The 13643-nt window shown below is 38.4% G+C and overlaps 1 protein-coding gene across 3 annotated transcripts in view; it reads left to right on the top strand.

The window, feature by feature from the left end:
* whrna (whirlin a) overlaps positions 1 to 13643 on the top strand; it is a 120991-nt gene that overhangs the window by 87846 nt on the left and 19502 nt on the right. For 2 of the 3 annotated variants that reach the window (XR_014537145.1, XM_083564044.1), the window contains exons 6-7: positions 9115 to 9327; positions 10870 to 11091. Coding sequence is in view for 2 of the 3 variants with exons in the window: in XM_083564044.1 (XP_083420170.1) it covers positions 9115 to 9327; positions 10870 to 11091 (435 nt within the window). In the remaining variant the exon portion in view is untranslated. Of the gene's footprint in view, positions 1 to 9114; positions 9328 to 10869; positions 11092 to 13181; positions 13215 to 13643 lie in introns of all 3 variants that reach the window. The other variant, XM_083564043.1, reaches the window with a different exon arrangement.

The raw sequence follows: 13643 nt of genomic DNA, 5'->3' as shown, positions 1-13643 counted from the left end.
CAACTGGACTGAGGCTTCTTTGCCAGCCTACTTCCACTTTAACCTTCACTATACCGATTTTTCTTAAAAAAAAACACGGAACATCAATTTGCAGAAAATTGCACCTCTTTGCAGACAGTCGCACATTTACACACGGATCCTTTGTGTTTCCTTTCATCGGGTGTGGAGAAATGATACATATGTGTCCTTGTGTAGGAAATTGGCTTTGATAGATTCACCCTCTTGTGCTCATTTTTTTTTATTCTGTCCTTCTGATTTAGTTGTGCTAAAATAGAGATTTATCCTTTATATTCGCTGCATTAATCCAATGCAGCGAAGGGAACTTGGAGAAATGCTATGTTTTAATCTCTGTTTAACCTTAAAATAGGTTGCGTACATTCAAGCACTTAGAGTGCTAGTCAGGGATTTATTTTCTATGCGTACTGAGAGAGACAGAGAGAGAAGTTAGTGTTTTAATCATAGGCTGTGCTAAAATAAAATATATCAACTCCAAAAATTTGTTTAATCCAAACAATATGCTGAAATAGGGGAGTGGTGGCTCCAGCGGTTAAGGCGCTGGGTTGCGGATCGGAAGGTCTGGGGTTCGAGCCCTGGTATCGCCAGGCTGCCACTCTTGGGCCCTTGAGCAAGGCCCTTAACCCTCTATGCTCCGGGGGTCCCTTACGAGGGAAATATCAAGGTCCGTGACGTCGGAGTGACATGGGGCCGCCTTCCCGTGGGCTCACCACCTGCAGGAGGGACCATAAGGGACGGTGCTGTGAGGATTGGGCAGCAGTCGAAGGCGGGGGTCTGCTTAGACTGCTGCCCCCGCGACCCGGATTACGGATAAGCGGGAGAAAATGAATGAATGAATATGCTGAAATACTCTTTTGGAAATGTAAGGGCTACTTTAGTTTCTTTTAGGTTTTTTACTTGGTTTTGTTGGCTCCTTCTATTTACAAGATTGTCTGAGGTGTCGAGAAAAACTGTAAAAAAAAAAAAAATTTATAAATAAACAATTAAAAAAAAATAAAAAATGACAAAAGCAGATATACCATTGTATCGCTACACTAAATTATTACAATTATACAAACTTACACATTCTTTTATTAATTTTACTTTACAAGTAAAAATGAATTGAATTAAATTGAGTTGAACCATTGTTGGTTTATTCACTGATAGCAATTTCAAAACATTTTTGTACATTGCTCGGGATAAGGGCATCTGCTAAATAATCCGAAATAAAAAATTCAGACTGAGGAAAAAAGAAGAATTTTGTTATAAATCTATTAAGCAGTATGAATACAACATGAATGGGAAAATAGCAAGAGTATTCGTGTATTGGACTGTAGTAAAGTGACGTTATATTTTAGCATAAATAAATGTAATTGTTAAGATCGTATTAACCATTGCAATATTGATTTAATTTTATTAATGTGGTTTCCTCTTTCCTCATATATCGCCAGGTTCACACGTGCTCCACATGAGCTAAATTAAAATGCATGTTTCGTGGTAAAAATGAACACATATCGCCATTAAAATGTAGTCTTTTTTGCATTAATGCAAATAATTCAAGTATACTGGTATTTTTTTTTTTTACATTACTTTAAGCTCAGGAAGCAAAAAAAACCAAAAGCCTTTCCACAGATACGACACAAAAGCTTTTCCTCTGTAAGACAAAAAGAATCACAAAAAAAAAAACATTAAATAAACCACAGATCAGTAGCACCCTGTGAATGCACAACTGTGCACACTGCTTCCTAACCACCAGTGTACTACAAGACATATTGCATATGCGCTGTGTGAACCTGATGAAAGAACTTATAAAACAGCATTTGATCCAAGACATTCGATTATTTTCGGTTCGTTTTCAAAACCAAATTTAGGTCATGAGATCCTAATTTGATGCAAAATGTTTGTGGTTTGAAGGACAAGCTGGCAAAGCTCTAATTAGCTATTTTGCTCTAACAGAAAGTCTATCCTGGTGATTTCTTCCGTTTTCCTCCATGTGCCATAAAAAGGATGTGTTCGCTCAGCTGGTAAGGCATTAGACTGTGGATCAGAAGGTTATGAGGCCAAATCCCAGAACCACCAACCTGTCACTGATGTGCCCCTAAGCAAGGCATTTAATCCTCATCTGTGTATAAAAACTCGTTCTGGATATGGAGACATGCTATAAATGTAGGAAAAAAATGGATGTCTTAAGGGGACAGTATGATTAAATAATTAAATTGTAATTAATTAAATAATGAAAAGTTTAGCATTTGTATTTATTATTGGCTTTAAATGGAGCATAACAGTTTTTAAGGGAAATGAACAGCCCAAAACATGAATTTCAGTTAAAACATATTGTAGTTACATCAACCCATCCATTATACTGTCTACATTTTTAGCAGAACAAATTAAAAAGTGACTTTTTTTTATTTAATAAAAAAAAGCAAAAAAAGCATTAAGATTTTATGACCTCAACTGAGTATCTCAGAGTGCACAATGTACTGGGTATGCAATATAAATAATTGAATCGATGCATGAAGGCGTTGATCAATTCCCCAGAGAAAGCCAAAGCAGAGCCTATAGTATGGCAGTGTATTTTCTCAATTAATTAATAGATACACAGATTATAACAGACAATACAAGTACACAATAGATGTTCTTTGCTAGTTAAATAGAAGCACCCAACACTGCACATGTAAAAGCTTACAAACATTTGAAAGATTAAGAGACGATTTAATAAAGTAGTAGCATTTACAGTGATTTCTGTAAAAGAGAGAAAAGTCTTGTTTATTGATGATTAAAGCTCATTCAATCTGTATTCATACTGTACATGTGTTACGTAATCTTAGTGACCATACAGGGGGTGTACTTCGGACTCACTTCTCAAATTATTCCCTTAATCAACACCCTGCCCTTTTTTAAAGAGAATTTGCAGAAACACACTTTTCCTCCGAACCTGTTTCCAAATTCATGCAAATGTTAGGTGTGTTCTCCAGTTAGCACCTGATTGTTTGTTTGTTTGTTACGTGATTAAGTAAAAGTTTTGATACGTACAGTATATTGTAAGAATGATCATGGAAGCACATAATATCTTCAAATCTAATTAGTTAGAAGGTGTGGTGTATTTTTTTTTTTGTATAAAACCATAGCAGTTAGAACATGGAATAGGATTCCGGTGTCTGTTTTTTATAGTAGTGCTTTGTAATAGTTGAAAACTTTCAGGTTTTTTTAGTACACTGACGACAGACAGACAGACAGACAGACAGACAGACAGACAGACAGACAGACAGACAGACAGACAGACAGACAGACAGGAATGAAGGAAAAGAGAAAGAGAGAGGAAAACAAGAGAGAGAGAGAAAACAGACATACTGTCTTGCAGATGTATTACAACAACACATTCATTAATGTTTTTAACATTGTGATTATGAGAAATATTCGCCATATAAATGACACTTGAAATTATCGTGTTTTTAGAAAACAATTCACTTGCATTGACTGAATTTGAACAACGGAGCAGCTCTCGGGTTAAGGGCCTTGCTCAGGGGCCCAGGAGTGGTAGCTTAGTGTGGCTGTGATTGAAACTATTGACCTTCAGATTCAAAGTGAAATAGCTTAATCGCTAAGCTATCACCTTCCCTGCACTTCAGGTTGGTAATGTATTATAATTTTAAGCAGTAGAAATATTGCTTATAAGAATGCAGAGGATAACAAGACACTTTCATGATACAGTATCATAAAGTGTAGCATAACGTACAGAAATATATATCGTTATATGATGATTCATGACACGTTCATAACAATTTCATGATTCAACAAAATAATGAACTTCAGGTGGAGGAAGAGGCTCAACATGGGTTTTCAAGCCTTTCACATTTCTCTGTTTGCTTCAGCACTTGTTTTCGTTACTTTTCCGGAAGGTTATTTTTCCACTGCCATTAATTTTTTAGATTGCTCAGTAGAGGAAGCCGTTATCAGCATCGCAACCTTTTGGCCATTGCTCCTATAAAATATTTAAGTAACTACAGCAGTCCTGGACTTATCTCCTACTCTGTGTAGCTGATTCTTCCTTGTACCTTTTGTTATAATTATATTTAAAGTGAGCATTCAATTTACTCACATTTTTATTAAAAAAAGCTAGTATCGCCTCTTAAATATAAAACTATTGACACTCAAGGGAATGTATGTCATTTTGTAGAAATGATCTGTATCACTAAAACTTTACAATGTCCATGTCTCCTTGAGCTGAGCTACATGTTCATGTAGGGTGGCGATAATTCGAGCGCTAATTGACTGTGTTCAAATTATAGTCCCTGATTCTGCAGCCTGACTGTCACCTCTTTTCTCCTTTAGACCATATATTTCAGTGGTAGCTATGAGGCTGTAAAAACGGCTCCAAAAATCTCTTTCAGCTTTATGTCTCTGCCATCAACCACTCTTTTTCCCCTTCATTTCACTTAATATAGGCAGGTTACCCATGCGATGCCCCAAATAAAGCAGAGTCCATAATGTTAATACTTCACTTTAACTCAATTGGATTTTAGCAGAGCGCAGCAAAGCGAAGAAAGTTCAGACTTTCTTTCAGTGTCATCCTGAGGAACGTCACCCGAGGCATGTTTCTTTTGTACGTGCTTTTGTGTGCCGGTGATATTGACCAGCAATTACACATCGTCCTGACTAAAGAGTGTGCTCGTCAAATAGGACAATCGGTAAAGGAACATTGTGGATAATGTCGTGTTAGAGATGGCAGGAAATCGATTTGAGCTTAGCTGTCACTTTTCTCATGAGATTATAACACTCCCTGTTCAGCTCTGTTTATTGATCATTCACAGTAAGATGGCTACGGGTCCTTCTGCCGTATGTGTTTGGGCTTTGGGGGTATACAGGGTGCTTTTAGTGTTTAGAACCACACTGTTTAGTTACTGTTAATATGATCAACTGGGAACAAGGTTTTCAAATAAAAACATACAGTACAAAAAGGATTAAAACCTGAGGGACATGCTGTTATTGAAAACCAATCAGTGACAGGGTAAGGTGATGCCACCTGATGCAAACCATTACTACACTAAAGTTAATTATGTACCAGAAACAGCATGTTACAAAGAGTTTTATATCTTTTTATAAGACAGGAATTTCCAGACAATTGCAACAGCACATTTCATTTATAATTCCAATTGTCACAAACATTCACCATACACAGTATGACCTGCAGTGAAATGCTTTATATGACTGATCAGTGACATTTATATAATACAAACGTATATTTTAATTTGCAATATAATAAAAAAAAACATGGTTTTAAACAATAAAACAGAATGTTACACATAAAAAAAAAAAAAACAAGATCAAATAATAAAACTACAAATGGAATAAGAATTGTATACAATCTTGGCAGCTCTACAGCGGATAATGAAGAGTAATTACTTATTACTGATTGGGGGACTTATTACTCTCTCCCATCGTCATTGCCATTTACACCACATGCTGCCTTTGCAAAGCCACCAGCATTATGGCTGACCACACATGCACCCCCCCACAAACACTCTTTACCTTCCTGCCATCTGGAAAAAGGCACCGAAGCATTCACGTCCAGACTGTGTAAGCCATTTGACTACAGTTTCCGAAAGAGACTAGAGTGACACATACACACACACACACACACACACACTCGAATAAACTTCTTCAAAACCTTTCGCACAAAAAACTGCTGCTAAATTACCAGTGTTTACATGTACAGCATTAAAAAGACTGCGTCTGCATCCGCTTTTGTGAGCTTCGCTTTAGGTGACAATGGGTTTGGATTTGAAATATGTTAAATACCACTATAATGGAGATATCACAAAAAGTTTATTTGACTGTATTATGTAATACAATATGCAGTATTAATATTATATCACGACTGTAATCCCTAGCTAATAAAAACTTTTTAAAGCTTCATTTTTCTAAGCTCAGTGACTCGAGATCTCATGTTCTACTTTTCTCATCGCTCACTCCACAGCAGCCAGTTTGAAAACGAATTGACTCGGTTAACTTTGATTGCGTTTTCATTCCATGCAATCACTCCAGTAATGACCCATTAACGTCTCCTCGGTTCGACCTTCATCAAAAGTCCAGTGGTTCCTGCCAGAATGATTTGGCGTGTGCATTTGATTTTTCCAGTCCCGATACAATGGAATGCATCAGGAGTGTCATGCGGCTGGAATTTGATATTATGTACAGGGCCCAGATTTCCCAATAGGGCCAACCTGGAGTGCACATCAAGGCTCAGATAGTTTAGCCAATACAGCCAAGCGAGCATGGACGCCTCTGTTGTCTGTATCGATCGAGCTCAAATCAGCACTCTCTCTTTTGTTTGTTTAATAAAGCAGGTGATCTTTCTGCCTGATAGTGCCCACTGAAGAGCATCGAATAATAGGAGCCAATTTCCAATTCAAGTTAATAGAGCATATTTTTGAGGGAGAAAGAGATAAAGACGCAAAAGGGGTCGCTTTTGACAGACAAATAAAGGCACATTTTCAAAGCTGTTTTGTTCTGATAGCCAGTGAGATATCATTACAGCTGGACTCATATGGCGCATTAAGATACAAGGACCTTAACAAATGCTAAAAGAGCGTAGTGTGGCAGTGCGCCTGGAACATATCAGTTATTGATCATAGAGCTGAAATAATAATTTATAGGTCAAATTGGAATACAAATACTCAACTGGTCAACTGTGTGTGTACTGTATAAAGCAAATAATGCCCACAATAAGGATGCAGTACAGTAATTTAACACAGTTTACACACACTTTGTTCTTAATTAAGGACTTTGCCTGCAAAATAATCACTATTTGTTTTCGGTAAAGCCTCTTCTTTGGACTAATTGCTTCTGTAGAATAATTGCTTTTTCTTCCTGAAATAACTGAGGTTATAGACCATTCTTAAATGAATCATGTTCCTTGTTCCTAGTGTTCCCACAATCTACACTGTGTGGAGTTTTGGGACCCGTGATTTTTCCAGCTATATCTGGTTCTTTCCAAACTGTAACCACATTAGTTGAATATTATAGGATGTCTTCGGATGCAGTAACCTTAAATTTTCATCTTCACTTAACCTGTTATAGCATTGGTTTAACATTAATGGAAGATCTGAAATGGCCTGCCTATACCCTATGAACACCTTTGGGATTAATTTGAACACTGACTACACCCCAGGTTTTCCAACTCTACATCAGACTTTATTGCTTATTGATTGTGGCTAAATGAGCACACATATCCAACAAATACCCTGGAAAGTTTAGTGAAACAGCTTCCCAGATGTGTGGAGGTTATTCCTAACTTCATGTGGAACGGAATGTTGAAAAACCATGTACAAATCATATGGTCAGGTTTTGCGTTTTGTTCAGATTTTTGTCCACATACTGTTAGGGTCAAGAAAAGCAGCATTCCTCCCCTCCTGCAGGACCAAAAAGTAAAATAGTATACAATTTGCATTTATTTAATTTAATTTGCCCTAAGTTGGCCTACTTTAGTTATTGATTTTGTTGAAGATCATCTATCTAGACAAGAGGGGGCCACGAAAAGGGCCTGAAGGTCCCCAACTCTCTTTAGAGATGAGATGGCCAGTGAAAAAAAAGTATTGGCTGCAAGCAACCCCTAGGGCACCTCATGCAAAGGCCCTTGGGCCTCCAAAGGACGCTTGGACAGGGCTTCCAGGACTATGGCCAGATCCCACTAAAGATCTCTAAGTCGCACCGGAGACCTCAGCGGAGGAAACTTGTCACGGGTTTTTCCCTAGCGACTGCTCAGCAAGCGGAGCACGATGTGCCACAATACCAAGTAAATCTGTAGGGTAGAAGGAGACAATGTTTCGCATTGCGTGGTACACGACCTCCTCTTGGAGGGAGCTCTGGACTCGAGAATGGTCTCTACAACCTTAGACCAGAGGCTAAAAGCTGTGCCCCCTGTGGCCACAGACACAGCCTCCACAACTCCGGGCAGGGTGAAATAGAGTGCCCCCTGCCTGAAAGAGGAGATCCCGCCTGAGAGGTCCCTCTGAACACCTTTGGGGCAAACTGAAATGCTTACTGTGGCCCAGTCTTCCTCCCCAGACTAATTATACCAATCAAACCTTTTTTTTTTTATTGGACATTATTATTATATTATTGTGGAAGGTAATTATGTATGTTCAAAAAATCACATATAAATGCTGTGGTCAGGTGTCTGCAAACCTTTAGCTATGTAGTTAATCCTTTCCTCACAAAAGATCCCGAACCATCAGACCCAAAATAGCCCCAAAAGAGAGAATCAGCTCATAATTAATTTTTGGCCGTCTATTTATGAAGGGACCAGTTTCACCATACGTCACCACATTGTCAGGTTAGAGAGGTAGAGTTGCTGTACATATACATTTACTCTAACAAATGTGGGGCAGGATGTACAAATATTATGGAGGGACAAAATACAGCGAATATTCTGTGAATCCACCAGGCCTTTTTCACTTTAAAAAGAAACATCTTTTTTTTAACAAAAAAGGGGAAAATATATAGAGTCTGTATGATGCCTTTAAAAATCGGGCAAGATGAAGGCACCTCAGAAGGCAGCATTTTATGTAAACATAAAGGAGCAGGCAGGCGGCTTCGTCTTTCTCTCTCATCGTCTCATGCCTGCAAACTTTAAGGTTTTTGGTTTTGATTGAGGAGCTAATTTAAAACGCTCCCTCTGAGGAGGCAGACGACAGCTAGGGGAGGAAGACTAAGAAGAGCAGGATAGAGATATGCACTTCAGTGGAATATCATCTTTTCCATTTAAGATTGAATGACCTCTCAGTGAAGCTGTTGAAAACAGATCTTTCTTATATTCCCAGGGAGCCGGAATTGAGCCAGCAGGTGATTTGGGTAACAGGAATATAATTCATTGTTTGTTGCCAAAATTCAAACTTTTAACCAGAGGGATCCTGCTAGACAGAAGGTATAAAGCTCTGAAGAAATGAAAGAAAAATGGTTGCAATATTTGTTTAGTTTATCTTCATGGAATCCTCATGCTTGTGTTTGATTTAATTTAAAAATCTTATTTATGCGATTGTGCTAGAAATGGGTTTTATGGTCTAAGTGCTTTTAATTGCAGAATAATTTTTTTTATTTTCTCTCTGTCTGCATTTTCAGATGGGTTTTTATAAAGGGGTAGCTGGTTCTCAGGTGACTCTCTCCAGTCTGGTGAACCAGAGTAGAGCCATGCTAGAAGAACAGGCCAGACACCTTCTTACTGAGACTGAAAGACAGACCATGAGCTACTACATCCAGGAATATCGCAATGGACACATTGGAGTCGAACAGTTGGTCATGGCCCTGTTTGAGCTCCTCAACACACATGCCAAGGTTTGTCTCTTCTGAGAGGATTTATTGTCTTGGTTTTGCAATCTAGTTGCTACTATACATCCCTTAATCATTTTGTGACTTGGAAAAGGCCCACACCATAACGGTCCATTTTATTATAATAATGGTCCAGGCACTGAGATATATTTATTATTATTATTATTATTATTATTATTATTAATAATAATAATAATAATAATAATAATAATAATAATAATAATAATAATAATCTAAAAAATTAAGATTTTTTGTTCATGTCACAGTCAGATGCATCTGATACTAAAGTTGTAGCTAGTTTTATTCAAATAAATGAATTAACTTTGCTTCTAAATAAAAATGAAGGTACAGTTGCTAACAAGCATTAGTCTGTGTCAAGTTCACATCTACTCAGATTTATTTTGGGGCAAATCCTAATCCCAATGACGAGGCACAATTCAAGATGTCACACTATATAAAAAAAATTTGTGGACATGTGACCATCAAACCCATATGTAAATCTTCAGCAAACTGTTGTTACAAGGTTTACAATTGAATAGGATGGCTTTATATGTTGTAGATACCTTTACTGAATTCAGAAGGCCCAAACATGTTTCAACAAGACAATGCCTCTCTGTACGATGGAGACCTGACCTCAAAACTACTGAACACCTTTGGGTTGAACTGGAGTGCTGATGCCACGCCAAGCCTTCTCACTTAACATAAGTGGCTGAATGGACAAATTTTCTTAGCCATGTTTCCAATTATCTAATTCCTGATTTGTACACCAAGAAGTAGAACAGGGCCATTCAAGTTCTTGGCCATTTTTAGCCAGGAAAAATCTATTATATCTATGGAACCTGCTACAGACCTAATGACCTACTAACATTGAGGTATTAAATAGGTTTTATTGATAGACATGAGCTTCCATCTCAGAGTTTTAAAACCAGCGTTTTAACATTTTGCACATTTACGGCACCAAACTATTTGCAGGGTTTTAGACCCAAACGTATTGAATGTGGTAAAAAGAAACCATAATTTTTTTAATTAGTTTTTGTTTAAACAGGGTTTAAAAGATGAATAGGCAATCTTTTAAGAGCTAGTAAAGCAATTACTAGTCCTTTAACTCATAGTTAACCTTGAACCACATAAAATTCTCAAATAGACTTTCTTGTCTGGTTTCTGAATCTGTGAAAATGGGAACAAGGACATCATATTGCTAAAAACTGCTTTTTCAGCTATCTTGAAGCCAGGCTCAATTTCTTACTAATCACACACACACACACACACACACACACACACACACACACACACACACACACACACACACACACACACTTCTTTTGTTACATTTTAACCATTATTGAAAATGATAAAGATATAAGAAAAAAACATAATTATATTTATAGATTTAAAGTCCCACTCACAAACTCTAATGACTTTCTTGTGTGTATTTGTGTGTATTTGTGGGTGTGTGTGTGTGTGTGTGTGTGTGTGTGTGTGTGTGTGTGTGTGTGTGTGTGTGTGTGTGTGTGTGTGTGTGTGTGTGTGTGTGTGTGTTGGCTTCAGTTCTCTTTGCTGACTGAGATGCGGGGGCTGGTCAGTGCTCAGGATCTGGAGCGTTTTGATGCACTGGTTCTCCGCAGGGAGATTGAAGCTCTGAAGGCTCGACAGGGAGAAGCAGGAGGAGCAGCACTGCACAGCGACTCCTTCTCAATGGTGTCCTACCCCGACACACTGGCCTCCTCCTCAGGCAGCTACATGACCAGCACCACACTCAGCTCTGCACGGGTATGAGGAACACTGTGTGTGTGTGTGTGTGGGTTTGTTTGTGTGGGTAAAGGTGCAGGTGAAAGTGGTGGTGTGTATGTAGGTTTGTATGCAATTGTTTCTATGTGTTGCTGTGAGTCTGTGTGTGTACGTGTACAGTATCTCTCAAAAGTGAGTGCACCCCTCACATTTCAGCAACCATTTTTTTTATATCTTCTCAAAAGACAATACTATATAATAAAAATTGGATGTACTTTAGTCAATGTGCAGCTTGTATAGCAGTACAGATTTACTGTCCTCTAAAAATAACTCAACAAACAGCCATTATTGTCGAAATAGCTTGCAACAAATGTGTAAACTCTAAGTGAACGTGTCCAAACTGTGTCCAAAGTGTCAATATTTTGTGTAAGCACCATTAATATCCAGCACTGCCTTAATCCTCCTGCGCATGGAACTCACCAGAGCTGCACAGGTTACTGCTGGGATCCTCTTTTACACCTCCATAATGACATGACGAAGCTGCTGTATGGTAGACACATGGCTTGAGGATGCTCAATAGGGTTCAGGTCTGAAGACATACTTAGCCACTCCATCACCTTCACCTTAAGCTTCCTTAGCCAGGCAGTTGTAATCTTGGTGGTTGGGGTTGTTATTATGTCGGAAACTGCCGTTTGGCCCAGTTTCTGAAGGAAGGGCATCATCTTCTGCCATGTACTGTTCTGTTGGATTCCATGTTTCCCTCAATGGTATCCATGTTCACCCCAGTACCAGCGGCACTCATGTAGCCCCAGACCATAATGCTACCACCACCATGCTTGACTGTAGGCAGGACACAGTTTTCTTGATACTCCTCAACAGGGTGTTTTCACACATGCTGGACACCATCTGAGCCAAACAAGTTTATTTTAGTCCCATTAGAATACAAGACATCCCAGTATATGCTCTTGAACAGGTTATCTTTAGCAAACAGGCTTTTTTTGTGAGCCAGTTTCAAAAGAGGCTTCCTTCTGGGACCATGCACGCAAACCAACTTGTTGGGTATGGTCTGAGCACTGCCAAGTGGCAGTGCTCAGCGACTGCCAACACTTCTGCAGCCTCTAAAGCAATGTTTGCAGCACTCATGCATTTATTTTTTGAAGTAGCTTCTGCACCTGACGCACAGTACAAGGACTTATCTTCTTTGATCGACCCTGTTACAAGTGGAACCGCTGTATGACCCTGGCCATTGTACTGTAACTCAGTTTCAGGGTGTTACTGATTTTCTTATAGCCTCTGCCATCTTTGAGGAGGGCAACAATTCTAATTTTTAAATCCTCAGAGAGTCTTTGCAATGAGGTGGCATGTTGAACATCCAGTGGTCAGTATGAGAGAATTGTACTCAAAGCACCAAATTTTAACTGCTCTAATACTCAATACACAAATTCTTATGGTCCTGTCAAGCAGACAAAAACATAAACATGATGAACAGGACATTTGGCTTTGCATGGTTAAGCGATGTACAGTTGTTATCACTTACAGGGTGTACTCACTTGTTGGCAGTTATTTTGACAATAATGGCTGTATGTTGTTATTTTTAGAGGAAAGTAAATCTGTACTGCTGTAAAAACTACACATTGACTACTCCAAAATATATCCAAGTTTCACTTCTATAGTATTGTATATTGAGAATATATACTGAGATGTTAGCTGAAATGTGAAGGGTGTACTCACATTTTGTGAGATACTGTATATGTATTAACTGTGTGTAGAGGTATAAATGTGCATGCAAATGTATATGCATGTTTGTGCGTCTGCATATAACATAAATAATACTTATACATTAAAGGGTATTTGCTCGAGTATGTAGTGTGTAAGAGGAATTTGGCTCCTCTGCAGTAATGTGGCTTTTTATTGTAATGATTGTGAGTATGGTTGTGTGAACCTCAGTATATCAGCTGGGTAAACTCTAAAGCTGGGTAAATACTGATTCAGAATAGTGCAGAGTGTGGTACAGTGTGTGGGTGTAACAGATGAATAGGTGTTGAGTTCCTGCAGAATGTTCTAGCCTGGAGTACCAAATCCTGGATTTCAGACCCAGTTTAACACCAAGTATTCCCTCTGCATCCATTTAGGAGCGACTGCTGTGGTTGATTGATATGATGGAGGTAGGACAATGATATAGAAGTGTTTGCAGTGGCCTGACTTAATTCTTTCCACCTCTCACACTCTCATACTCACACACACCTTGTGCCTGTCTTACCTTAATAAACTTACTAATACAGACAATTAATGCTAAAATGAACCCTAATCTTCACCTGTGTGTGTTTTGTGTGTGTGCATATGTGTGTTCAATCTCTTTTTTCTAATTGGGACCAGCCAAATGTCCCCACAAGTGGAATTGTAGTTTGGTTCAATCCAATATAGAAAAAATATGCCTCCATGTACACATTGGCTAATTCAGACACTGTCTGGGTACATTTTCCAGAATGGTGCTCCATTCACACCAAACATATCACTTTTTTTTATCGTTCATTGCCATAGAGGGTATATTTTTTTGTCTTTATTATACTGTACATTTTTAATTGGACATGTGT

Source organism: Silurus aristotelis (genome assembly GCF_946808225.1).
Source record: "Silurus aristotelis genome assembly, chromosome: 16".
Taxonomy (NCBI): Eukaryota; Metazoa; Chordata; class Actinopteri; order Siluriformes; family Siluridae; genus Silurus; species Silurus aristotelis.
Note: the sequence above shows the minus strand (reverse complement) of the source record. Positions and strands in the feature narration are given on the sequence as shown.